Source organism: Canis lupus, chromosome Y (genome assembly GCF_048164855.1).
Source record: "Canis lupus baileyi chromosome Y, mCanLup2.hap1, whole genome shotgun sequence".
In the NCBI taxonomy this organism is placed as follows: domain Eukaryota; kingdom Metazoa; phylum Chordata; class Mammalia; order Carnivora; family Canidae; genus Canis; species Canis lupus.
This window is the reverse complement of record NC_132877.1, coordinates 1,670,741-1,698,464: the sequence shown is the minus strand read 5'-3', so window position 1 is coordinate 1,698,464 and position 27,724 is coordinate 1,670,741. Positions and strand designations below refer to the sequence as shown.

Here is a 27,724-nt window from a genome sequence, read left to right as displayed (position 1 = left end):
AAAGCATCAGAGGATGATCTGGGGCCAGAATTGTTAATAAATTCAATGCCTGGGTTCGGGGCAGTCCCAGGAGAACCCTGAAAAATAGGTCCACATGCATGGTTGGAAGCGAAAGCATTGGAACAAGTGAGTCAACCCATCTATGAACCTGTGCCTACTGATGGCCTGCCCTGTGGACGCCACTGTGGGCCAGGGGCAGAGAGGAATTCCTGGACACTGGGCTTCTTAGGAGAAACTGAGGCAGGCCAGAGTGCATGCATCAGAAGGAACCCAGCTGTAGGCGCGTTGGGGGCCACCTCCTAACAGACCCTGGCTGAGCGCTGGGCACGCAGCAGGATGTACCAGGACCTCCTGGCGAGGCGGGCAGGGGCACTTGGACCCTCATGTATTTCCTGTTCCCAGTGGGTCTGTCCTTCCGTCCCAAAGGTGGAGGGAAGGGGGAGGGGTCTCAGCTGACTGCGCTCCTGGGACCCCTTCCTGCCTTTGTCCTGTCCGATTCCGTCTGGGAGGCTCAGGGCCTTCCCTTCGCTCCCCTTCGGGGTTAGCCCCTGGCCCTGTGCCCTGGTGGTTCCCACGTCCCGCAGCTGGCACCCCAGGCTCCGCGCCGTCCCCGCCCTGGCCCGGCCCCCGAGGAGCGCAGTCCCACCTTTTTGGCAGGAGGGCCCGGCGGCGGGAGGGAGGCGGGCGTCCGGGAGCCCCGGGAGAGGCGCGAGGGCGTGGCCGCGGGTCTCACGTTGCAGCCGGGGGCTCCCGCGCGCGCTCGGGGCCAGAGGAGCGGCCCGCCCGCCCGGAGGAGCGCAAGCCCCGCTGCTCTGCCTTCCCCGGAGCCGAGCGAGGGAAGCCTCCCCGCGCCGGGCTGCGAGGCGCGCTCGGGGCGCGCGGACCGTGTGCCTCCCCGGGTCCCTGGTCCCCGGACTCCCTCCGGGGCCGGGAACTGCGTGTCCCCAAGCCGCTCTTGCAGCCGGAGCCGGCGGGGCGCGCCCTCCCGGGCCGAGGCGCGATGAAGAGGCGCGAGGAGGGCTGAGCGCGCAGCGCGCGCGGCCAGGGTCCCTGGGCTCGGGCCCGCGCCCCGTCTCCCCGGGGTGGGGCAGGGCAGGGTGGGGGTGGGCCGAGGCGTGGACTCGGGGACGCGAATAAAAGGGAGCCGGCTCGCCGCGCCGAGCTGGGAAGCCTCGCCGCCTCGCCCCCGGCCCGGGAAGGGCATGGCCCCGGCGGACCCCCGGCGGTGACTCGCGCGCCCCGGCCCCGCGGAAGCTCAGGGCGCCCCGCTCCCGTGCGTCGCGGCTTCCGAACGACAGGTGAGGACCAAGGGCAGCCTGGGCGCCCGGGGGACGCGCACTCTGCTGCAGGGGTGGACTTGGGGGTCGGCCAAGGGCAAGGCTGGGCAGGGACAAATGGCACTGTCCGTGGCTCCGGGGCCCAGGGGCCAGCTCTCTCTTGCGGGAGGATCCCCGACTCCTTTCCCCCTTGCCTCCTTGCACCTAAGCATCCCCGGTTTCCAGGGAGGCGCCCATGGGACCCCCCCCCCAAGTGAAAGCGAGTGCGCCCTGCGTTGGAGGCGCCAGCAGAGCTCGGCGCCCAAGTCCCCCCTCCTCCTCTTCCCCTGGAAAAGGGGAGCCTCTCGGCCTGCTGGGGTGGAGCAGACATTGCAGAGGTCACCATCCGGGAGAGCCGGCTCCTGGTGTGCGGGCTCCAGCAGCGCGTACCTCCAGGGCCCCCCCCCCCGAGCTGCGTTCCGGGGAAAGCCCATATTTTCCTTGGAGCGGCGCTGGAAGTGGGCCAGGGCGCAGTGCCGCCGCGCCAGCCAGTCCGGGTCCCCCCCCGCCCACCCGCGCGCCGGCCCCGGAGGCCCTGGGCGCTCAGGGCGCCTCCCTGCGCCACGCCTGGGGTGCGCGCTCCCGGGGTCCCGGGAACCAAGGCTGCGGAGGAGGCGTCGCCACTCCCGAGCCCCGGGCCACCCTCCGGCGGCACAGCGCGCGTTCCCGGGCCGAGGCCAAGCGCGCGGGCGGCCGGGGAGGCTGCAGGAACCCGCTGGCTCCCGAGCGCAGAGCTGGAGCTGAGCCTCCCTCTGCAAGGGCCGCCTGCCCGGACGCGCAGCAACCAGAGAAGACGCGCGCGGGCTTTAGGGCACCATCTATTTCGAGGTAAAAGCCTGGAAAGCTCTGGGTTTGGGATGCCCCCAGCGTGTGAGCGCCTGGGTTTTGTATCAGCACTTAGCGCTGCCCCCGGGGCGGGCGCGTTTCTGGGCCGCGCGCTTTGCTTTCCAGGTGCATTCCTATTTTCAAGTCCACTTCATTCAGGAGATGACAAACACGTAAGATGATGGGGTGATGGCCAGTGCGTGAAAAAAAAAAAAAAGTAGATACATGACCACTGGTATTCTAAACGACACCGCTGATGCAGCCCCAATTATGTGAAATATCGGAGCATTTCCATTTTTGTGTGTATGACTGCACTGATCGGTTCTCTTTGCCTGAACCTACGTCATCGGGGAACTCCTTTCCTCCTCCTTTAAGGTCAGATTTTAACAAACTGCGTCCCCGATGAACAGCCCTGCTGCACCATTGCAACCCTGTGGCTCTTGCTAGCAAAAATTAAGAATAGTACAAACCCACGAATAATGGAATACGTTCGGGTTTAGCGAGCGCGAAGCCTTTAAACACATTTAGAAGATACACCGGAAACGTAAAGAAGGTCATTAAAAAGGGGAATACTCCTAATAACGACCCTCTTGAGAAGCTTTGTGTTTTTTCTCTTTTTAATTCAAATATGTACAGTATATAATAGCTCGGAATTAACATCGGAGGTGGACACGGAGTATTTTAATTACAAGAGTTTTGTTTTTTCTTTTTAAATTCAAATACGTACGGTGTATAAAGGCTCAGAATTAACATCAGAGGCACATAGTCATTTTAATTGCTTTATTTTAAACATCGATGTCTCTCCTTTTGCTCTCATGTATATACAAATGCTACGTGAATACGCATGTACGAACACACATGTATGTATTTTTGTGCGTGCCCGTGTGTCTGTTCCATACCCTCGCTCTCCGCGCAGGGAGACTTCCAAATCGTAGTGTCCGAGTCGGCCATTCCGATCCCATTCTACAGAAGGATCAAGCTTCGCCCGGAAAGATCAGAAAAACAAGTTTCGAGCTTCTTGGCTCAGAAATGTTGTGTCCCTAAAGGATACCACCGTACGACGGCTTGGGAAGCTCCACACCACCATGCACGCTTGAAACCACGTTCGCCCAACATAAGCGTTACCTGGCCATAAACGGATATCACTTTGTGGTTCCCCGACAGGTGTCCAGGGATGAGGCACCCCGACAAGATGCCAACGCGGGCGCACTGGCGAGCACTGTCCGTGGTGCTGATTCTGCTCTGGGGACATCCACGACCCGCGCTCTCCTGTCCTCACCCTTGCGCCTGCTACGTTCCTAGCGAGGTCCACTGCACGTTTCGCTCCTTGGCTTCTGTGCCCGCTGGGATTTCTAAACATGTGGAAAGAATCAATTTGGGGTTTGTACCACATTCTTACTGAACGATTTCAGCCTCTTTGCTTGCGTGTTTGTTTTTTCTTTGAACGTATATGTGCATTGACGTCACTGCAAAGGCATATTTCTTTCCGTGTCGCTCTATCTAGCGATGCATACGGCCATATGGGCAGAATGGAGGGAGGTGGATTTTTTTTTTTTGAGGGTGATGGATTTTAACGATACTACGTGCGGTCCTTTGGGGGCAATTATCTGAATGTATCCATCAACTGCAACCACTATCATAAGCCTTAATAACCAAGCATCCTGAACAACTTCAGTGTGTCGAGAGATTTCCCTTGATAACAATCATTTACTACATATTAGGTGCAAATGTATCAGACACGCATGTAGATAGATAAATACTACTCAGACTTCAGAAGCTATTAAAAATAATTTTAAAATAAATCGGACATTTCTGACATTCTAAGTTATCTGGAGGTTGTGACTGTGAACCTTGGGGAAATAAAAGAGTTCTTGAAGATTTTGCCTCTTTAAAAATACGACTCAGAAGATACACTGAAAACGCATTTTTAACTTTTTAGTTAGTATTTGTATTTTGGCTATTTGTCAAAATAGTTTGACAAGTATTTTGACTATTTTTAAAGAGGAGTTTTTGTGCAGCATTTAAGATAGAATTTTTATATTTTTAATTTTTGTTTCATTCACATGAGCGTTTCCTATACATAAATACTAGTTGCTATGAATTATAGGTACTCACGTGCAACCTTATAAACAATTATTTGGATTTCCCCCAGAGAATACATAAGCCATTTTCTATGATCTACAACACAACAAAAATAATTTAGGATTTGATGACTGGCCACTGATGGGACATTTTAGTAAAATGCAATGGCCAAACCTGAGTCAATGAGCACATAATTATACATGTATCTGCACATCTTAGAGCACAGAATTAAGAAAAAAAAAAAAAAGATCTTCTTGCATTTGTAAAGGCCACTAGGAGTAGAAGAAGACAATGGGAAGTAAAGACAGTACGATAGGAAGTTCCCTAATCTAAGGGAGTGGATCATTACCTAGTTTTCTCCATAAAGTCTTGAGAGACCTGATGATTTGATTATCTGAAAATCCAACCACAATGAGGATAGCTGAGTAGGGGAAACCGTTCATCTTTGCCAGAAGAGGGGATATTAATACTTAACCAAATTTCCCTTTTACAAACTTACAGTTTAATTAGGACACATCGCCCGCCGAATGGGAGAGAGAAAAGGAAGATCGTCTCCCACCGGTTTGAATCAGGGTAGGATGTGCCGTGCTAGTGGTGCATTAGCAGAGCTCGTCCCTGATTCCTCTCGTTTCTTGCACCTCCGGGTGTGCAAAATGGTTCTGTCTTGGGGCCTTTGCTCTCGTGAACCACCGTTAGGGTCTTGTCCCATACTGCCTGACCCCTTGGCAGAGCACAGAGTCGGAGGTACCGTCACAGAGGCCTTTGTGGCATCCCCGAGGAAAGTGTGAAAATGGGAGAGGTGGAGGAGGACAGTTTTCTGCTGGTTTCCTGCCTAGAAGGCGCGAATGTGCCACCTGTTGTGTGTTGAGGGTCTGGGGTGTCCGTGTGTTCCCTACTGGCCGTCAGGTTGGAGTGCACGGTGGAGAAGATGCCACATGCCTCCTGACTATGTGGTGGCTTTATACTTGGCCACACCAGTAGACTGTGGCTCATCAAGCTGTCTATACCTCACTTAGAATTTCTGTGCTGTTTTCCCTCCATTCGTCTTTACGTTGAAACAGTTCACGCAGGTGAAACAATTTCTGAGTTAGAACTTACTTTCTGCTGGTTGCATTTTTAAGCAACTTTAAGTGGTAAAGATAACGAATTAGGGTCTCCCCAGATTTTTGCCACTGGAGTAGAACACAGATACCAAGATCTTCTCTTTTCCTATCGGTGGCAGTAGTATTTTGAGACGTCATTGCATCACATTAAAAAAAAAAAAAAAAAAAAGGAAAACGGTTAAGGAAGAGCTTCCCAGCACCAACATATGTTACTTGCATCTGCCTTAATTGGTAACATGAGTCAATATGGCATGTTTTCATTTCCATCAATAAGACACTCATATCTCAGCACTTTCTCTGAAAATCGGTCTCAAACTAGATTAATGAGACTGTCATCGTGCATGTTGTTGGTGGGGAGAGGGAAGAAAGAACGGGAATGTCTATACAGATCGGACTCAGGGTCTGATTTGTCTTCTAGTCATCTGGAAGGAGTAGGAAACTCTCAAAGAATGAGGGATTATTGGCAAGGCACTAATGAAATCTTTCATTCCCACACAGATGTTTTCAGGGTCCTCAGCATGGAAGGAGAGAGATCCGCTGTTTCCTGTTTGCACAGCCCTAGAGCTTTTGCAAAAATCGCTTTCCAAGTATTTTCGAGTAAACAAACAACAACAAAAGAATCATCCACTTAGCGTCATATTTATAGATCTTTAAAGAATTCGTCCCTCCGATGAAAAGACTAGCTTTCACGACCTCTTTCTAAGTCTCCCAAAAGCCCACACGGCCCTTTATAATTTTAAAATTCGTCTTGCAAAACTAACCCATATCGGTGAAGGCGTCTTACGTGTATTTGTGATGTACTAAAAAGCATTTCACTTGAGACGTTATGTAGTCACTGTCAATCGGGACATTCTGCAAAGGGGGATGGGTGGGTGATCGTGTTGCACAACTGGCCTCCATGCAGAGTCATTTCAGTCTCTTCCCTGAGCCCCACAGATTTCCCCATGCCCCTGCTGGATTCTAGATGGGCGCACAGGGATTCTTCCCTACGCTTCGGGTCCTCAGAGGGAAGAAAATGCACCAAGTTGATACAGTAAGACAGATTCCTGACCCGGTATCTCCACCATCCAGGACTGGGGGCCGATTTATGCAGGCGTGAGGGAGTCCAAACAGTGCTGTCCCTCTGACCTCAAACACATGCCTTCCCTGCACCTTCTCCACCTTGGCACCCACCATTATGGTTGAATGGCCAGTTGGAAGTGACAATTTTTCGGTGACAAAGACACATAACACTAGTGAGCATAGCGCACACCCTGAGACCACAAAGTGCCAAAGAAGAGCAACATCTTTCTGACTTGTTCTAGACATTGAGCCTTTGACTCTCACCTCTTCTGTCCCAAGACCTGCCTCCTCTTTCTGGCCTTTCTGTTCTTCTTACCTCCAGGGTCATCTCCGGTGATTATACTTACTCCCTCTACATGCAGTAGAGCATTTGTCGCTTTCACACGTATCTTAGTTTGTGTCACTCTTTTTCTTAAAACCTTCTAATCATTTCCCATTGATGTTGGAACAAGTGAAACACGCTCCTTCCCACACCCTCCCAGCTCCTAGGCTGCCTGGTTCCTGCCAACCCCACCTACCTCTCCTGATACCATCCTCCTGCTTGTTTACTGTTTCCAGGCAGACCCCAGGCACCAAGAAATGGGAAGAAGTTCAGATTCGGCCATCCATTCCCTGAGAGCTTCACCATCCCAGATAGATTTCATTGTAGAATCCTAAACAGTAAGTGACTGAGGCCACGTGTCAGGTCATAGACCATCCCATCTAGGGTTAGACTGCGGTTTTTCAACTTCAGTCTCCTTGGTATTTGGGGTGCTATTTCCATTTTGCTTAGGACAGTTCCTTGTTGTGGGGGCTGTCCTGTTTGGATGGTGTTGAGTAGCATTCTTGACCTCTTCCTATGAGATACCAGTAGCACCTTCCCCCTCTTCCAGTTGTGATTGCTTATGACCCCAGATATTGTCAAGTGTCCCATGGGGACAAGACTGCCTCCCCCCATTCAGACCACTACCATAGATAGATGATAGATAGATAGATAGATAGATAGATAGATAGATAGATAGATAATGGATAGACGAATGGATAGACAGATGATGGATGGATGGATGGATAGATAGATGATAGATGGATAGACTGATGGGTAGGTAGATACATTATGGATGGATGATTGGATGGATAGATTAGGGATGGACAGATAGATAGATAGATGATAGATGGATAGACTGATGGGTAGGTAGATAGATTATGGATGGATGAATGATGGGTATATAGATTATGGATGGATAGATTATGGTAGGTAGATACATTATGGATGGATGACTGCATGCATAGACAGATGATAGATGGACAGGGGGATAGACAGATGATAGATGGATAGATTGATGGGTAGGTAGATAGATGATGGATGGATGGATGATGGATGGATGGATGATGGATGGGTGGATGAATAGACCAACAGAAAGAGTCTCTTCTGCTTCGACAGTTTCCAAATCTCAATATTAGGGGCTGAGTCGCTCATTGTGGGAGGCTGTCCTGTGCATTGTAGGGTATTTAACAGCACCCTTGGTCTCTACCCACCAGATGCCACTAACACTCCCCCACCCAGTTGTGACACCCAAACATAAGTGCAGATGCTGTCCATATAATCCAGAAGAGGGAACCTCTGTGTACAGTTGTCTGTTGATTCCATAAGTTAAATGACAAAAAGGAGTCGGAATTACATTTTTTTTTTTTGCTCTGGGAGATTGTATTTCCTGGAATTTATAGCTGAAAGGTGATGCTTCCTAAAGCTGGCTCTTAGAGGAATGATTCCCCACATCTTGATTTCAGATTCGGGGTCTGGGTTCAGTCACATTTGTGTTTATGAGAAAATTGGACCTGGCGGCCTATGCTGTAGGTATGAGCACTTCACCTGCATTTGTCTATAGGATCTGTTTCCTTTTATCTAGACGATAGGGAGAAGTCAGGCTAGATGTGTTCTATTTCCACAGAAACAGTGGCACAAAGTAACCGCCCTCCAATATAGGAGTTTTCACTCATTTCATCTTTACCAATGTTGATGCAAAAACAAAACCCAAAAACATACCAGAATGTTTACAAATAATTCAGGGAATCCATCAGAAATGGCCACTGGTCCTTGTGAAATAGCCTTCGTCCAGTTCAGGAATATTTGCTGGGTACTTTGACTAGGAATCTGCTAATGGAGCTAGAGGCAATTTTAGACAAAGGAGTGGGATTTAGTTTCTAATGGAAGCTGGTCCAGTTGGCCCTTCCTTGGAAAGGTGCACAGGAAAGCGTCAGTAATGAGGAATGACACGAGGGTCATTGGCTGCAGAGAATTAGCACGAATGCAAAGAAACAGGCAACTTGGGAAGTAGCTTTGTATTATCACAGAACAAGAGAGGAGGGGCTTGGCTCTGGGCTCTCAAGGACCCAACGAGAGGGCTAACCGCCCAACACCAACACCATATTTTCAGCTTTCCTTTGGACCCTGGAAATGGACATGGACACTAACCAAAAACTCTGCTTTGGGAACAGCACCGGTAGACCTCAGAGTCAACATTTTGCTAAATTGTTCCTAGGCAGCCTGCAGAATCTGCCCCATATGGGATTTAAGCATTCACTGTTTCTTATTCTTTTTTTTTTTTTTTTTTTTTTTTAGATTTAATAGTATACAGGCTTTGTCAGAAACCTCGTTTGCGGGACTGACCAAGTTGGAGCTACTTATGATTCATGGCAACGACATCCCCAGCATCCCCGACGGGGCTTTAAGAGACCTCAGCTCCCTCCAGGTAAACCCTGTGCTTTTACGAGCATCGGTAATTGCGGCCTGTACGATCATTAATGAATAGTGGGAAGTGATACAATGCTCCCTAACGATTAATAAAATCGCCATTTTTTTTTTAGGTTAAAAACCGGCTTAATGTCCTTATTTCCCTGCCCTTTGTTCTAGTTTCTGTGTCTGTTTGTGGCTTTCTAAATTACTCACAGGACTTTCTGCTCCATCCCCTGTCTTTCTAGGTTTTCAAGATCAGCTACAATAAACTGCGGGTAATCACGGGACAGACCCTGCAGGGGCTCTGGAGCTTAATGAGGCTGCATATGGACCATAACAAGATCGAATTTATCCACCCACAAGCTTTCAAAGGCTTAACATCCCTAAGGCTACTCCACTTAGAGGGAAACCTGCTGCACCAGCTCCACCCCGGCACGTTCTCCACGTTCACGTTTCTGGATTATTTCAGGCTCTCTACCATAAGACACCTCTACCTCGCAGACAACATGATCAGGACCCTTCCCACGGGGATGCTTCAGAACATGCCGCTTCTGGAGAATCTTTACCTGCATGGGAATCCATGGTCGTGTGACTGTGAGATGAAGTGGTTTCTGGAATGGGATGCCAAATCCAAAGGTAAGAGGAGAGCAGAGGGAAGGAAGGTGGCTCAGAGCGGCACATTCCTTACCCTTCTGGAAAGGTTACGTTCTCTGGTGTTGAGACGAGACTTTCTCTTGTCAAATCAGTAGGGTGGGAAACACCTGTGCAAAGTGTGCAACTTAGATGTTAAGACGTCTCTGTTCCATCATAGATGGATCCTTCAGTGAAGTGTAAAGCGGTGATCCTTTAATCAGTTACATACAGTTGACTATGATTGTCTTACATTGAATATCTGGAGTATTACAGGCAGCTTTGGGTTACGTGGAGGATTTTCTGTCCTATGGAGAGGAGTTCAGGAATGCTTAGAAAAGAGAAGGCTAGCAGTGGCTATGACATTATTCTCTCAAGAATGGGGGAGAGGGATGTTCTGCAGTGATTCAGAGAACAAAAAAAAAAAAACAGGAGTGATGTGTAGAAGTTGCAAGACAGTAGATTTTGACTCTAAATAAGGAAGGTTTTATTTTTTTTGTCTTTCTTTTACCCTCTTCCTCGAGCCACACCTTGAACCCCAACCTCGATCCCATTGGGTTTACCATATCCCGTTCTGTTGGCTCACGTCCATCCTCATAGCCTCCAGCCTGGGTGGAGCTCCTTCTCATTCTGGGTGGAGAATCAGGTGTTCTGGGCATTCTGGGCAGGTCTTTGCAGCCTTGGTCACGCCTCCTTCAGTCGTCTCCACACAGAGCAGTTGTCAGAACAAATTTTCAGAGGGAGCATGTGGCCCTGCGGCACCCCTGCATAACTGTCCACTGGTTTCCCATTGCTCTTGGGATGGAACGCACAGTTCTTACTAGGACTTCCTACACAACCGTGCTCCCACCTACTGCCCACCCTCTGCCACATGTGGGCCCTCCCCCTTAGTGTCTGGATGGCTCCGTTGGTAAAGCATCTGACTTCATCTCAGGTCATGATCTCGGGCTGCCCACTTGGCAGGGAGTCAACTTGCCCATCTGCAACTTGTGCTCTCTCTCTCAAATAAATAAATAAAATCTTTAAAAATATTTTAAAAATCACCTTCCTTGAGAGATCTTGCTGTCCTCAATTTCTACTTAGCACCTTGGCCTGTACTCATCTACACACAACTTCCTGCACACACAACTCATGTCCCACATTCAACTCGTAGGTGATGGCCCTTTCACTGGTTCATTCCCAGTAGGGATGGAAAGAAGAGGGCAGATATCCAGAGGGCTGTAGTCTTCTCCTTTCCCCAGCTTGAGATAGCGTGGCACCATCTACTGCTATGGAAAAGGCATCTAGGTCTGGAGCAGAGAGAAAACATAATTTGGTCTTGTAAGTATCAATGAGAGGAGACTTTATGGTTTGGAAACAGACACATCAAGCAGAAAACTGGGCGTGGAGTTCATAAAATGTGTGTTGACTGGAGAAGCACATAAGGCAGCCATCACCAGATAATGGATGGTGTTGGAAACCTACATGTGGGTGAGGCCATGGATGACGGGGCAGAGCGAGATGGAAGGGGGCCACACTCCATCACTAATGAGTCGGTGAGCAGAGAAAGACAAAACAGAGAAAGAGGCAGAGCAGTGTCCAGATTAGGAGAACATTCTGGAAGACTTGATGTCCAGGAAGCCAAGAGGAGACCGTGAATCCAAAATGTAGACGCTGCCCGAAATGAAAGATTATAGCGACAGAAACCATTATAAAAGGGAGATACGACGTAAGGCAAAAGTGGGTCCTTCAACCTGGAACTGATTTCCTGGGTTGCATTTCTTTGTCCAGATTCTCCTGGACCTTTGGAGAAGGTAAGTTGTATAATGTGTGAGAAGAGAGTTGTTTCAGAGTAAGACTTAAAAATACTTTTGAAGGTAGTTTTTTGTTATCCATGGTCAAGTAGTTCTACAGCGGCGGTGCCTTTCCACAGTCTGTGCTGAATTGATTTAAGGTCATTGGTGAAGTCACAGCAATGAGAGAAGCCTGAAATCATTATGGCCACGAGCCGACGTGATAAAGATGCACACAAAGCCTGTCTCCTCTGGCCGTGTGCAAGGCAGGCCGTTCTTAGGTTCGTTAACTCATCGCATGTTTGTTTGCTTGCCTGTTTTAGGGACTCTGAAGTGTAAGAAGGACAAAGCCTACGAAGGTGGCCAGTTATGCGCCATGTGCTCTGCTCCCCAAAAATTGCACAAACAAGAGATTCACAAGCTGAAGGACATCACCTGCCTGAAGCCTTCCATCGAGTCTCCCCTGAGACAGAACCGGAGCAGCAGCAGCGAGGAGGAGCAGGGACAAGAAGAGGATAGTGAGGGCCAGCTCTCCCTGGAGGGGTTCCAATTCCCCCCGTGGAACATCTCTTTGAATATGACCGACGAGCACGGGAACACGGTGAACTTGGTCTGTGACATCAAGAAGCCCATGGATGTGTACAAAATTCACTTGAACCAGACGGACCCTCAAGAGATTGATATAAATGCAACGGTTGCCCTGGACTTCGAGTGTCCGATGACACGGGAAAACTACGAGAAGCTGTGGAAACTGATCGCGTATTACAGTGAGGTCCCTGTGAAGCTGAACCAAGAACTTACGCTCAGCAAAGACCCCAAGGTCACCTACCAGTACAGGCAAGACGCCGATGAGGACGCCCTTTACTACACGGGCGTCAGAGCCCACGTTCTCGCAGAACCAGAGTGGGTCATGCAGCCGTCCATAGACATCCAACTCAACCGACGTCAGAGTACGGCCAAAAAGGTGCTGCTCTCCTATTATTCCCACCATTCATTAACGATGCCCGCCAAAGAGGCAGCACAGTCTCGGAGCAGAAGCTGGGTGATGATCGAGCCCAGCAGAGCAGTGCAGAGAGCTCAGACTGTCTTGGAAGGGAGCCCGTGCCAGCTGAGCTGCAACGTGAAGGCCTCTGAAAGTCCATCCATCTTCTGGGTGCTCCCGGATGGGTCTGTGCTGAAAGCGCCCTTGGAGGACCAGGATGGCAGGTTCTCCATCCTCACCAGCGGCTGGCTGAGGATCAAATCAACGGAGCAGTCGGACTCGGGTTTGTACCAGTGCATTGCTCAGGTGAGGGATGAAATGGACCGGATGGTGTACAGGGTCCTTGTGCAACCACCTGCCACTCAGCCATCTGATAGTCATACAATGACAATTCAGAAGAACCCAGGGGAGCCAGTGATGTTGCCTTGCAGTGCGCTGGCTATACCCGAGGCCCAGCTCAGCTGGGTTCTTCCAAACAGAAGGATAATTAATAATCTGGCTAACACGTCACATGCCTACATGTTGGCAAATGGAACTCTTTCCATCCCAAAGGTCCAAGTCAGTGATGGCGGTTTCTACAGGTGCGTGGCTGTCAACCAGCAAGGGGCGGATCATTTTACTGTGGGGCTCACGGTGAATAAGAAAGGATCCAGCCGGTCATCCAAAAAGGGCAGACGCCCGGGTGGGAAGACTCTTCCCAGGGTGCCGGGAGACGTCGTGGAGGACGAAGGCGGTTCAGGCATAGGAGATGAAGAGAACGCTCCAAGGAGAGAGCTCCACACAAAGGACCAGGAGCTACTCATCAAGACAAAAGACGATGCCGTCACCGGAGGTAAGAAGACCAAGAAAGGGCGAAGAAAACTCAAACCGTGGAAGAATTCTGAAAAAGAACCAGAGACGAATATCGCGGAAGGTCGCAGAGTGTTTGAGTCCAGGCGGAGGATAAATATGGCAAACAAACAGATTAATCCAGAGCATTGGGCAGATATTTTGGCCAGAGTACGTGGGAAGAACCTTCCCAAGGGAACTGAAATAGCCCAGGTGGTCAAAACCACCACTCCTCCATCCGTGAATCCAGAAGTGACACCTCTTCTGCCTGCCGTTCCGCCTCCCTCAGTATCACCCGCACGGACCACAATCAGTGTCGAAGAAACCTCAGCAGATGCATCTCTGTTTGGTGAGGAAGACCAGGGCTCCAGCACCGTGTCCTCAACCAGGTCAGGACCAGAAAGTGGGCACGGTGGAGTGATTCTTGCTGAACCCCGAGTGACAAGCACACATCTGGAAGAATTCATTGACCACGACTTTTCTAAGAGCGAGGATACAACTCCCACTGAGGCTGGGCCACCGTGGGCTACAGCCACCACCCTGAGGGCCACGCCTCTTGAATCCTCTCCTACTGCGCAGCCCCTGGACATGGTCTACGAAGAGCAGGCCGGTGAAAGCACAGCCACAGAGGGCTGGCCTGCAGTAGATGCTGGATCCATGGCGGAGCCCACGTCAAGCGAGTATGAGGCCCCACTGGGTGCCATCTCCTTGGCTGAGTCTGAGACCGTACCATATGTTCAGCCAGATTTGGAGGCCAACCCACAACCAGATGAAGAGAACATGAAAGAGGTCACCTCCACTCACTTTACACCGACTACCACTTTGTGGGGTGTTGACTCCAGGACATCCCAACCATCAGCAGGGCTCACGTTAGGGGAGCCAGATGCCCCGTCACGAGGACATCCACGGGGACAAACAGATGACACCCGGCTTGGGAAAGGTGCTTTAAGCACTCAAGACAACCCGCGGGTGGAAAAGGGTCCAGAGGACACTTCTGAGAAGACACTCGGGGAAGAAGATATGCCAGAGAGAGACCCAACAGACTCCAGGAGTCCTGAAGGAATGGGAAAACGAGTCGAATCGACCACTCGGCTTGACTCTACCCCAGGAGTGGATGGCATCACTCTCTTTACATCTTCCAGGGGAACCACGCTGGGAGCTCTCCTAGACAGAGACGCCCCCGCAGTAGCAACAGTGATGCCGGCGGAAAAGACCACGTCGTCTCCGGGGCTGACCACTCACCCTTCACGAAAGAGACCCAACGGGAGGAGGAGATTACGCCCTCAGAGATTCCGGAACCGCCAGAAGCAAACCCATGTGCCCACGACTTTTGCCCCAACAATGGAGGCTTTCTCTACTCGACCTACTCGAGTACCCGAAACAAAGGCTCCAGGCCACGTGGGGAGCACACCGGCCCCAACATCTCGGGTTGACGGCACAGTTGGTGTCGCCAAGCAGCCGGAGACAGAGAAGCAGGCCGAACCCATATCCAGGGGAACCTCACGAAGGAAACACGGGAAGAGGCCGAATAAACACCGCTACTCCACTTCTACGGGGAGCCTTCCAGCCTCTGTGTCCTCGCCCGGCCCTTCCCCGGAAAATAAACATAATCATGTCGTTGCCACTTTGGAAGCTGTACTCTTATCTACGACCATTTCCCTGACAACCGGGGACCCACGCGGGACGGCTACAGCGAAAGATTCTGCGACAACTGCCACGGAAAGACTCTCACCACCCAATCAATTCCAAGAGACAACTGCAGTCACCTATACGCCTGTATCGGAAGGAAGAGAAATGGATTACGGTGTCGCAATCACCTTAAATGGCCTTAAAACCAACAGCTCGGGCCCTGACGACTCCTTCACGAGTGTTGCATCACCTTCTGGCTCTGAGGTGGCCACTGTGGGAGAACGTCAGGGGGAATTGGCTCCATCCGGCTTTCCAGAGACCTCACGCTGGAATCCCCCAAGCACAGCCCAGCCTGGGAGGCTGCAGACGGACACGCCTGTTCCCAGCTCTGTGGAAACCCTTACGGACTCACCCTTTCCTAAACAGTTGGAGGATGTGGGTGTTCCCTCCCAGTTTCCACCACCGGTTGCAGCCTCTACACTGTTTCAACGAGAAGAAGTGGTTGCTTCAACCACTGTGTCGAGCCTACGAGTCGAGCCGTCTTCAACGGAGTCAGAAACCCCCGTCCGTGCTCAAGATCATCACGCAACCACTCCAGCTGAAGTTAGACCTCCTGCTCCCATAGCGGAGCCGGCATCCCCATCCCCGGCCACCACTCTTGTGTCCTCGGTTCAGGCCTTCACGGAGCCCACACCTCTTACTTCAAAGACACTTCCAACATCGACGGATTCCAGGGAAAATGTTCTCTTGAACTACGTGGGGATCCCAGAGGCCAAGGCACCCCCAGTGAATAGTGAGGGAACGCGGCACGTACTGACGCCGAATGAATTATCCACCCCTTCTTCCAACCAGGATAAAGTTCACTCCGCTCCAAAGCATGGATTGGAAAAGGAAGCATTTGACGGAAAGACCCAAAACAGTCTTCCACGTGGGCCCGATGGTAAGCACCAGGGCGGGAGAGCCCCAGTCTTCCACCAGCCAGCCGGGATTCCTGCCAAACCGATCCCGCCGAGAGGGACGGCGAGGCCACCCCACACGGCCACGGAAGGCTCCTTTAGATACGTGGTGACTTTCCATCCCCCTCGTCACTGGACCAACAAACCAGAAATAACGGCCTATCCCTCAAGGATCTTGCCAGAGAAGAAGCACTCAACGACGCCAAGACCACCAAGTACGACGACTCCCGTTGTTCCGGCACCTAAGCCCAAACCTGGCGTCCCCACGAAGTTTACTGACCAAGGGCCGGACCGATTCAACGCCAACTCCAAAGTATTTGGAAATAACAACATCCCGGATCTCAGAGACCCTATTGGCAAGCTTCCGAGTTCAAGAGTCCCCCATCACCCCAGTGCAAGATTCCCTTTCTTTTTCAACAGGACTCTGTCTTTCCCCCAGTTGGGAGTTACTCCGAAGCCCCAAATGCCCACGTCTCCTGCCCCCGTGATAAGAGAGAGAAAAGTCAACCCGGGTCCGTACAATAGGATACATTCTCAGAGCATCATCCACGTGGACTTTGGTCCCCCCGCTCCTCCATTGTTGCACCCTCCCCGGGCCACGGGGCCACCCTCCACAAACTCCCAGAACGCCCCTGTCGTCTACTCCACCCGGAGCTCCATCCCCTTCGTGGCATCGTCTGGCCAGCCTTCCAGAAGCTTCCATCAGAGCAGCTCAAAGCTCTTCTCTGCTGGAGGGCCCCCTGCCTCCAAGTTCTGGACGGTTGGGGAAAAGCCCCAGATTATCACCAAATCTCCCCAGAGCGTGTCTGTCACCGCGGAGACAGACGCCGTGTTCCCATGTGAGGCAACGGGGAAACCCACGCCTTTCATTACCTGGACAAAGGTTTCTACAGGTGAGGCATTTACATGTCTGCGTTCTAACGGGGCTTGTGTAGAGGGAGGGTCCTTGAGGCTGTGACCTCAGGCAAAACTACAGTCTGGCCTGTGGACAGATGGGTGGGAGGGGAGGGGACATCTGAGAGCCTGGACCCATCGGGGGACAGGAAGTAGGGAACCAGAGCTCCTACGTGAGCTATGTGAGATTTCATTGGGACCATGACGGCATGTCTTAGGTGGTTTGGACAGGGAATGACCTAGGCCAGGAATATCTCACAAAGGAGCCCCTCTTGTGTCTTCCCAGAGGAGCCCAGCACAAAGGTCGCCCATGTGGGGCGGGTAGGAGGAGTGGTGGAGTCCTCCTCTTGGCCTTCCACTGGCTGCTGCACGTGAATGCGGCTGCTTCTGGGCTCATCAGACATTGCTTTGAGTGGCACCTAGAGACGTGGTCGGGTTCATTTGCTGGGGTTGCCCTCACAAAGGACCACAGGCTGGCGGCCTCGGAGACAGACCTACACTCTCTCCTGGTCCTGGAGGCTTGGAGTCTGAGATCCCGGTGGGGCCAAGGCTGAATCCCCCCGAGGCCTCTCTCCTGGGCCTCTCTCTTTGTGTCCTCACGTGATTGTCCCTTTGTGCGTGTCTGTCTCCATCCCCTCTTCCTATATGGACACTAGTCCCCTTGGACTATAGGGCACCCCAGTGATCTCATTTTAATTTCATGATCTCTTAAAAGATCCCCCCCCCACCTCCAAATAGTCATGTTCTGAGATCCCAGGAGATGGGACTTCAACGATTCTGGGGGGAGGACCCAACTCAGCCTATGACAACGGTCTAGACTTGGAACTCTGGGATGCCCCAAAGGGCACCTGGTTGTGTAAAAAATTGACCATCGGCTTTGAGCCGCAAAACAATCGCCAGGTGACAGGAAAGGGCCATCTGAGCATGAAAGACCTACCTCGCCCCCTTTCCCTTTCTTTCTCTCTCAACACGGCCACATCCTTCAGGCCTGGAGTCTGATCAGAGGGTTTTTTTTCTTCTTCTTCTCCATTTTGATGACAGAGGAATGATTTATGCTAATAGCACTTGAGGGAACAGTGCATTTCTTAGGTTTATCTCACCAGCGTTGGAAATGCTCCAAAGTTCAGCAGAGGCTCTGGGCGCAGGGGGATTACAGACTTCTTTGATCGGCTCAACATTGATGTCATATGTTTTCGTAATGATTTAATAAGGAATTTTGCTCAAAGTAGCGAATGGGGAACGCCGTGCGGCTTTCATGCTAACAGGGTCGTGCCTTGGTTTCTCTACTGGGAAATCCCATTTGTATTAACCCGTAGGCTCTCCCCTACTTTGTGTGATCCCAGAGCACCCCAGGGCCATGCCCCGTCACTCGACGTACGCGTGCATTTTTTGCACATCCCCACGAATCGGCGTCTCCTGCCGGAGCTTGTCAGAACTAACGGAATAGCCGGTGGTGGAAGCAGGGCCCAGGAGCCCAGCTGTGTGGGAGACGAAGAGAATGCCATAACTCAGGGCTTTCCAGGGCTTTCCAGTTTTTAAATATGGGATTTGTTATTCAGAAAATGGTGAGCCAGCACATCAGGAAATGCCTGCCACTGAAGAACCATTTATTATTCAGTCTCCGCGAGGAGGGGACCACACAGGGAAGGACCGGCGTCTGTCGGCAGGCAGAGGGAGAGGGGAGAATGTGCACAAGGGCCTTTGTTGTGGTTTCTGAAAGAAGAAACAGGCGAGGCAGGGTGAGCGGGCTTAGGGCTGGCTGGCTTGAATAATTATTTCCGTGGGTTCTGGCGCACAAGGGTTCCCTACTTGTCTGGTACCTGCCCTGTGACCGAGGCAGGTGAGTGGTGGCCTGGGCATGTGAGAAAAGAAAGTGGCCCTGTGGGCTCTGAATTGCTTGCTTTGCACTTAAAAGGTGAATTGTCTGCTAATTTTAGGGACTGGCTAGGCCTTGGAAGGGGCCTTCCTCCCAGCAGGGTCAGCACGACCCGGATGCCAAAGCATCAGGCGCACGTGGTTAATGCAGATCCTCACGGTGGCCCAGCCCCAAGAGGATGTGACATAAAACGTAGGGGGTCTGCGGTGGGGGAGGGAGAGAGACACGTGTCCCCGATTGTAGCAGCGCGTAGTAGTAGTAGTGACCCGCCCTCTGTGGCTCAGGAGTGTGGCCCTGGTGCAGGCAGATGGTGGTGGCACGTCTGGGGACTTGAGGAGCTCAGCGTCTCTGTGCATGAAGCAAGCCTGCGTCTGTAGGAGCTCAAGTGACAGGGAGGCCCCCTGGGCACGACCTGGGTCTCACGGCCGCTTCCAGAACGTTCTACGAGCCCCGTGCTGGCTGGCTGCCCTTTGCTTGGGGGCCGCATATGCCTTGATTCTGGAATTGGGGTAAGAGTCAAAAACGGTGAAACAGGGTGTTCTATTTTCTCCATATCTGACGTGCGGTCTGGTCTTCTGTTGCTTGGGACCTAAAGGGAAGAATTCGGCTAACCAACTAATAATCCCCCTTATTGGTTTAGACGGAGACGGTGTGTTTGTGTGGAGGCTGACCGTATCTGTTCTGATTGCCAGGTGCTCTCATGACCCCGAACACCAGAGTACAACGGTTCGAGGTCCTGAAGAATGGCACGTTTGTCATCCGAAAGGTACAGGTGCAGGACCGGGGCCAGTACATGTGCACCGCCAAAAACCTGCACGGGGTGGACAGGATGGTGGTCCTGCTGTCCGTGACGGTCCAGCAGCCCCAAATCCTAGCCTCCCACTACCAGGACGTCACGGTGTACCTGGGAGACACGATCGCCATGGAGTGTCTGGCCAAGGGAACGCCAGCCCCGCAAATCTCCTGGATTTTCCCCGACCGGAGGGTGTGGCAGACGGTGTCCCCCGTGGAGGGCAGGGTCACGCTGCACGAAAACCGGACCCTGTCCATCAAAGACGCCTCCTTCTCGGACAGAGGAGTCTACAAGTGCGTGGCCAGCAACGCGGCGGGCGCCGACAGCCTGGCCATCCGCCTCCACGTGGCGGCCCTGCCGCCCGTCATCCACCAGGAGAAGCTGGAGAACATCTCGCTGCCCCCGGGGCTCAGCATCCACATCCACTGCACCGCCAAGGCCGCACCCCTGCCCAGCGTGCGCTGGGTGCTGTGGGATGGGACCCAGATCCGGCCGTCGCAGTTCATCAACGGGAACTTGTTCGTCTTCCCCAACGGCACGCTCTACATCCGCAACCTGGCACCCAAGGACAGCGGCCGCTACGAATGTGTGGCCGCCAACCTGGTGGGCTCGGCGCGCAGGACCGTGCAGCTGACCGTGCAGCGGGCGGCGGCCAATGCGCGCATCACGGGCACCTCCCCGCAGAGGACGGACGTGCGCTATGGGGCCACCCTGCGCCTGGACTGCAGCGCCTCAGGGGACCCCTGGCCGCGCATCCTCTGGCGGCTGCCGTCCAAGCGCATGATGGACTCGCTCTTCAGGTAGGTGTCTACTCTGGCTTCACCGTCTATCACTGCGCTCCTGCGCCTACGTCCCCTTTGGGCTCTGGGGACCGAGTCCTGGGCTATGCTGGGAGCCCTCTCCATGGGGCCGGGCACAGAAGGGAATGACTCTGCATCCGGGATGGACATGAGCAGACCTGACTCCCTGTGTGTGCCGCCCCGCGCGGAAGGGGCATTTCTTTTCCACCCAATGCGATCTTGCCTTTAGAAACCAAGACGGAGAAGAAACATCTGGACTTTCTCCTTCTCCTTTCCTACCCCTTCCCCTCCAAAGGGGAAAAAAAAATGAACCAAAAACCTTTTAATGGTTATATTTTATCCCTGTGTTAAGCGATAATATTAGATACAACACTTATGTTACCTTCTATGTGTGTTGTATGATTTCGACAAAACGCATAGAAGCTGAACGGTGTGAACACAAAAAACATTTGAGGCATGAATACGGCACCAGGTTGGCACACCTAGAATTCTAACACTTTACTTTTTTGGCTGCAAAGAAAGTCCCCTTCTCATCCAGCGTCTTCAGGTCCCACATGTGTGAACATACAGCACTGGTTTGCAACCGTCGGGCAATGCTTGGGGGCATTTTTGGGTGACATGACTCAGGAAATGGGGGTGTCACTGGCATCCAGTGAGTGGAGACCAGGGACGCTGCTTAAAGCTGTGCAGTGCCCAGGACCCTCCGCAGCAGAGGGTCAGCCACCCCGGATGTCAGCAGTGCCCAGGCTGAGACGCTCTGACCTTGTATGAAAGACAACTGAACCATCATCTGTCTATCCATCCATCCATCGTTTCTGTATATCCGTCATGTCTGTCTGTCCATCCTATCTATGTATCTATCCATCCATCATACTTATCTCTGTCTATTCATCCATCCATCCATCCATCCAATCTATGTATCCATCCATCATATCTATCTATCTATGTCTATCCATCCATCCATGGTATCTAAGTATCCCTCCATCCATCTTCTCTATCTATGCATCCTATCTATGTAGCCATCCATCTATCATATCTATTTATCCATTCATCCATATCTATCTCTATCTACCCATCCATTATATCTATGCATTCATTCATCCATCCCTCCATGCATCCATCCATCATGTCTATCTGTCCATCCATCATATCATCCATCCATCATATCAATTTACCAATCCATCTGTTGTACCTCTATCCATCCACCATATCTATCCATCCATCATATCTATCCATCCATCATATCTATCTATCTATCTATCTATCTATCTATCTATCTATGTATGCCTATCCATCCATCCATGGTATCTAGGCACCCCTCCATCCTATCTATCTATCTATCCATCCTATCTATGTAGCCACCATCTATCGCATCTATTTATCCAATCATCCATCATATCTATCTCTATCTAGCCATCCATCCATCGTATCTATGTATCCATCTATCCGTCATATAATTTACCCATCTGTCATATCTATTCATCCATCATATCTATCCACCCATCATGTCTATTTATCTATCTACACCCATCAACTATCTATGTATCCATCCATCCATTGCATCTATGTATTCATCCATCATATCTATCTACCTATCATCTATCTATCTATCTATCTATCTACCTATCTATCTATCTATGCCTATCCATCCATCCATGGTATCTAGGTATCCCTCCATCCATCCTATATGTTTATCCATGTTATCTATGTAGCCATCCATCTATCACATCTATTTATCGATTCATCCATCATATATATCTCTATCCATCCATCCATTGTATCTATGTATCCATCTATCCATCATATAATTTACCCATCTGTCATATCTATCCATCCATCATATCTATCAACCCATCATATCTATCTCCATCCATCAACTATCTATGCATGAATCCATCCATTGCATCTATGTGTTCATCCATCATACGTATCTACCTATCATCTATCTATCTATCATCTATCACCTATGTCCATCTATCCATCTATCCATCGATCCATCAGACATGTATGTACGTATCCATCTATTGCAGTAGTTTGCAACTAGACAGATCGAGGCGCCAGGGAACGCCCATCAATGACTGGAGACATTTTTGGTTGTCACACTAGAATGGGTGGAGGCTTCCTGTGGCATCTGGTAGGCAGAGACCAGAGATGCTACTCAGCACCCTGTGGTGCCCAAGACACCCCACCCCAGAGAGTCATCAAACCCCAGATGTCAGCAGTGCCCAGGCTGGGAAACCATCGGCTAGATCCAAAAGAGCCAATGTCCTCAGTACGCATCTCAAGATACAGAGCAGAGACCGTGGTTGGCAAAATGAAATGAAGGAAGCATCACTAGTGCCGTGATGGAGAGACTCTGGCTTATGGTGCATTTTTAGCCTCCACAGCCCGCCAGCTCAGGCAGGAATGCTTGTGGACATCGCACCCCCCCCCCGCCCCAGGATATGAGGAGGGGAGCCAACACTCGGGGGCTCTGTGCAGCTGCGCCTGGCCTCCCTCGTGTCTTTCCAATGCAGGAAGAAGGCAAACGCGCTTTCTCACAGGCTGAGTGTTAACTTTAGACAGTTGGGTGGTGCCTCGTGAACCTTGCACCCTCCATCCGCAATACCACGTATGCAGTTTTCCCTGGACTATCTCCCAGCCCAGCAGATGCACTGCCATGTGCAGAAGAACTGTTTTCAGCAATTTCTGGCATGACTCAGGCAGCCCTGAATGAACGGCAGCAAAAGAATGTGATCCTGCTACGAATGCGAGCCGTTCTACTAGTATCTCCCCATAAATCACAAACCGCTGTCTCTGCGGCTTCCTTCTCACTAAATTTTGTACTAATTACATTCTTAGGAAAGTGTGATTAAACAACCCATGTGAGTTTTATAAAAGAGCGGGCTCTATGCCTTGCCTACACATTGGGACTATTTAAAAATACAGATATCAGAGCTTTTCTTGAAGCCTGATCCCCAGGGATGGGTAGGCATGTATATGTTTCTCAGTCACTCCGTGGGTCGTGATTACGACCAAGGCTACCAGTCACCGCTTCCCAGTTCCCAAATGCTGGCAAAAATGAGCTACTGTACAGAGTTTTAGTTTCTAAACTCCACGACACATTGAAATTTCTTTGTCTGCTCCCCTCCTACTGATTTATGTTGGCCTCATTCACACTCGCAGCCAACAAAACACTTTATTTGGTCATTGTTAGTAGTTGTATTTTATTCCCAATAATCAAGTTGACTCAACCATAGGCAGACTTTTTTTTTTTTTTTTTGGTAGCTCTACAATACAGTTCCACACACGCTGTCCAAATAATGCAATGTTTAGGAAATATTTACGGATTCAAATGTCACCCTCACCTTCCCCCAATGCCACCATTACAAATTATGTGTAACTGAGATTTTTTCAATCTGGACGCTCTTAAAGGAAGAATGTCTCAAGTGTTTGCACCTCTCGTTCAAAACATGAGTTTTGAAAAGCTTTTGAACTATTAACCCAGAGGTGTGTGGGCCTAGGTCCAGCGTTATCATTTCACACGGGGGAATGCAAATGCCGGCTTATGGAGCTAGCTGGGGAATGTCATCCAGCTTTAGGTTCAGGGTCTAGGGAAGAAGACGTCACATTGATGTTGCCATGTTCTGACGAGCCCAATGTTACCATTAAAAGTCCAGGAATAGCCAGGAATAACCCCAATTACACGGTGCATGGAGTAGCCCTTTGGCAGCCTCTTGCCTCGTAACGGGATATGATATAATACAGGATTGTCAAGGGTAATCATTGTGTCTGGAACATTTTATTCAGGAAGAACTGCACCTCTTCACAGAGTTCACTCAGGTTCATTCTCTCCACGGCTGTCGCATTTTACCGGATTTTATCATAACCAGACGCTGTGCCCTGACTGCCACGCGAATGCGTGATGCGCATAACACCCATGGGGACAGGGTGGAAGTCTTTGACTGCCTTTCACTTCCTTGAATCAGTGGCCAGGCCAGCCAAAGGTCAGACTCTACCGAGTCAGAGTTCTTATTTGAGGTAGATCAATCATTTCCGCCTGTGAACGCAGTCCCCTCCAGGCTGCAAAAGCCGCGTGACATTTTGCGGTAAGTAGCAGCCATGTGCCCAGATACTTCCCAGAAGCACATGTTTTCATTTCATGCTGGTGACCTAAAGCCAGGACAGAGCATATGGGACACTGACATCCTTCTTCTTTCCTTTCCTTTTCTTTTTTTCTCCCGGTCAGCTTTGACACCAGAATCAAGGTGTTTGCCAACGGGACCCTGGTGGTGAAATCCGTCACAGACAAAGATGCGGGGGATTACCTGTGCGTTGCCCGGAATAAGGTTGGTGATGACTTTGTCATGCTCAAGGTGAATGTGGTCATGAAACCGGCCAAGATCGAGCACAAGGAGGAGAATGACCACAAGGTCTTCTACGGGGGTGACCTGAAAGTGGACTGTGTGGCCACCGGGCTTCCCAACCCTGAGATCTCCTGGAGCCTCCCAGATGGCAGCCTGGTCAACTCCTTCATGCAGTCCGACGATGGCGGTGGCCGGACCAAGCGCTACGTGGTTTTCAACAACGGGACCCTCTACTTCAACGAGGTGGGCATGCGCGAGGAAGGGGATTATACCTGCTTTGCCGAAAACCAGGTTGGCAAGGATGAGATGAGGGTGCGGGTCAAGGTGGTGTCTGAGCCCGCCGCCATCCGGAACAAGACGTACTCCGTGGTGCAGGTCCCCTACGGTGACGTGGTCACCGTCGCGTGCGAAGCCAAAGGGGAGCCCACACCCAGGGTGACGTGGCTTTCTCCAACCAACCGGCTGATCCCGGCCTCCTCCGAGAAGTACCAGATATATCAGGATGGCACTCTCCTCATTCAGAAAGCCCAGCGCTCAGACAGTGGCAACTACACCTGTGTGGTCAGGAACAGCGCCGGGGAAGACAGGAAGACGGTCTGGATTCACGTCAACGTCCGGTCGCCCACCATCAACGGGAACCCCAACGCCATCACCACCGTGCGGGAGATCGCTGCAGGCGGGAGTCGCAAACTCATTGACTGCCACGCGGAAGGCATCCCCACGCCGAGAGTCTTGTGGGCCTTTCCCGAGGGCGTGGTTCTCCCGGCCCCGTACTACGGGAACCGGATCACCATCCACCGCAACGGCACGCTGGACATTCGGAGTCTCAGGAAGAGCGACTCCGTGCAGCTGGCGTGCATCGGCCGCAACGAGGGCGGGGAGGCCAGGCTCATCGTGCAGCTCACTGTCTTGGAGCCTGTGGAGAAGCCCATCTTCCACGACCCGGTCAGCGAGAAGATCACTGCCATGGCCGGCCACACCATCAGCCTCAACTGCTCGGCCGCGGGGACCCCGACGCCCACCCTGCTCTGGGTGCTCCCCAACGGGACGGAGCTCCAGAGTGGCCAGCAGCTGCAGAGGTTCTACCATAAGGGGGACGGCATGCTGCACATCAGCAGCCTCTCCTCCGTGGACGCCGGGGCTTACCGTTGCGTGGCCCGGAACTCGGCCGGCTACACGGAGAGGCTGGTGTCTCTGAAGGTAGGGCTGAAACCCGAGACGAGCAACCAGTATCACAACCTGGTGAGCATCATCAACGGGGAGACCTTGCAGCTGCACTGCATCCCTCCGGGGGGCCGGCCGGCTCGCTTGTCTTGGACGCTCCCCAACACCATGCTCTTGGAGGGCCCCCAGACACGGGGGCGCTTCTCCGTCTGGGAAAACGGGACCCTCACGGTGCGCGACGCCTCGGTGTTTGACAGGGGGACCTATGTGTGCAAGGCGGACACCGAGTACGGCCCTTCCGTCATGAACTTCCCAGTTATCGTGATAGCCTATCCTCCCCGGATCACCAGCGAGCCAACGCCCGTCATCTACACGCGGCCCGGGAACACGGTCAAGATGAACTGCATGGCCATGGGCATTCCCAAAGCAGAGATCACCTGGGACCTGCCGGACAAGTCACACCTGACGGCCGGGGCGCAGGCCCGTCTGTACGGGAACAGGTTCCTTCACCCGCAGGGCTCGCTGACCATCCAGCAGGCCACACACAGAGACGCCGGCTTCTACAAATGCACCGCAAAGAACATCCTCGGCACCGACTCAAAGACTACTTATATCCACGTCTACTGAAAACGCCCCCCGCAGCGCACGGACTCCACGGCCATGGCTCGGGAAGCTAGGACAAAGCCCCGTTTGTAAGGAAAGCTGCCGCAGCCGGATAGTCAGAGGCCTTGACTGATCTGTCACGGTGCACGGTGGCCCCCCCCACCCCCCCGGCTGGGTTTCAGGTTCATGTTGACTTTGACCTACGCTTGTCCGTGAAGGGAAGCCATGCAGACACGGGCAGGACGGTTCGGCCTCCCCGGGGACTTGCGTTCATGTTTACAGCATGTCGCCCACTCCTGTCTGGCGTTTCACGGGAGCTGGGCACGCGCTCGTGGCGGTGTCTGTCTTGCAGACGCCACGTCTATGCTTTACCGGGCGTCTGTCGCGGACCTAAGGAGCATTCACTGAAAATAAACCGCAGACATTACCAGTGCCTTGCTACCCCGTTGAAGATGCGTCCCTTAGTTAACCTGCTGCAGTCTTAACACGATAGAATGTTCTAGAATGACTACCCGTCTTTCACTTCCTGCCACGTTAGAGCTCCAGCTTGCCCTAGAAGGGCTTAGAACCACCGCACTGACTGATGTCTTTGCAAACGTACAAGTTTCATACAATACAGCCACCATTTTATACGGGACTCACTTTTTTTATATAATGGAACTCACTTTCTCCCTGGAACTCACTTTTTAGATAATGTCTCACATAAAGACGTTTTATATTTTCTTTCCGGTCAGACGATGAGGCCAGAAAGCGAGAAGTGCTCTCTGTCTCATTAAAAATAATAAATTATTGGTCTTTACAAGACTTGGATACATGAGAGCAGGCATGGAAATACAATTGTAAAAAAAAAAAAAAAAAAAAAAAAAAATCCTCCAAACTTCCTTGAGCACATTCAGAAACCGCTATTATATTACCTTCCCCGGCAACCCTATGGTGTGGGAGTCGGGGATATTGGATTTCCTTGTTTGTGGATTTATCTTGAGAGCTGAAGTCGGGGGAGAGGGCAGGAGAGAGCTAAGCCATGACCCTGCACAAAGGATCCAGAGCCTCCTGGAAAAGCCCGGAAACGTCTCCTCCACCCAACCCCCCGTCAATGTGTGCTCCTGGAAAATAAGAGACATGTTCTCCCCATGACTGCTTTACTGTATTTTTAAGGTCAATATAATGTACATTTGATAATAAAATAATATTTTCCAAAGAACTGGGCAGTGATCATAGCGATACATTCCAGGGCAAGAGCTTTTCAAGTGAATTTGCGTGGAAAGCGAAATTCTCGAAAAGCTGCTCTTTTCCACGACATTAGAATTATTCCGTTCCCTGCAAGGGTGTAGCAGGTAGGGAAACTGAGTC

The 27,724-nt window shown here is 51.6% G+C and overlaps 1 protein-coding gene across 2 annotated transcripts; it reads left to right on the top strand.

Annotated features, from left to right (window-relative positions):
• Positions 1 to 763: 763 nt before the first annotated feature.
• Positions 764 to 27,575, top strand: LOC140629132 (matrix-remodeling-associated protein 5-like). 2 transcript variants are annotated; one of them, XM_072818621.1, is made up of 7 exons: positions 764 to 1,298; positions 3,306 to 3,521; positions 8,988 to 9,117; positions 9,347 to 9,737; positions 11,827 to 16,791; positions 19,361 to 20,261; positions 24,490 to 27,575. In XM_072818621.1, the coding sequence occupies exons 2-7, from the start codon at positions 3,316 to 3,318 to the stop codon at positions 26,396 to 26,398; spliced, it is 8,502 nt and encodes a 2,833-aa protein (XP_072674722.1). In that variant the 5' UTR covers positions 764 to 1,298; positions 3,306 to 3,315; the 3' UTR covers positions 26,399 to 27,575. The 2 variants fall into 2 exon arrangements, with proteins under 2 accessions (XP_072674722.1, XP_072674723.1); XM_072818622.1 differs by lacking the exon at positions 764 to 1,298 and adding an exon at positions 2,002 to 2,144.
• Positions 27,576 to 27,724: the final 149 nt, after the last annotated feature.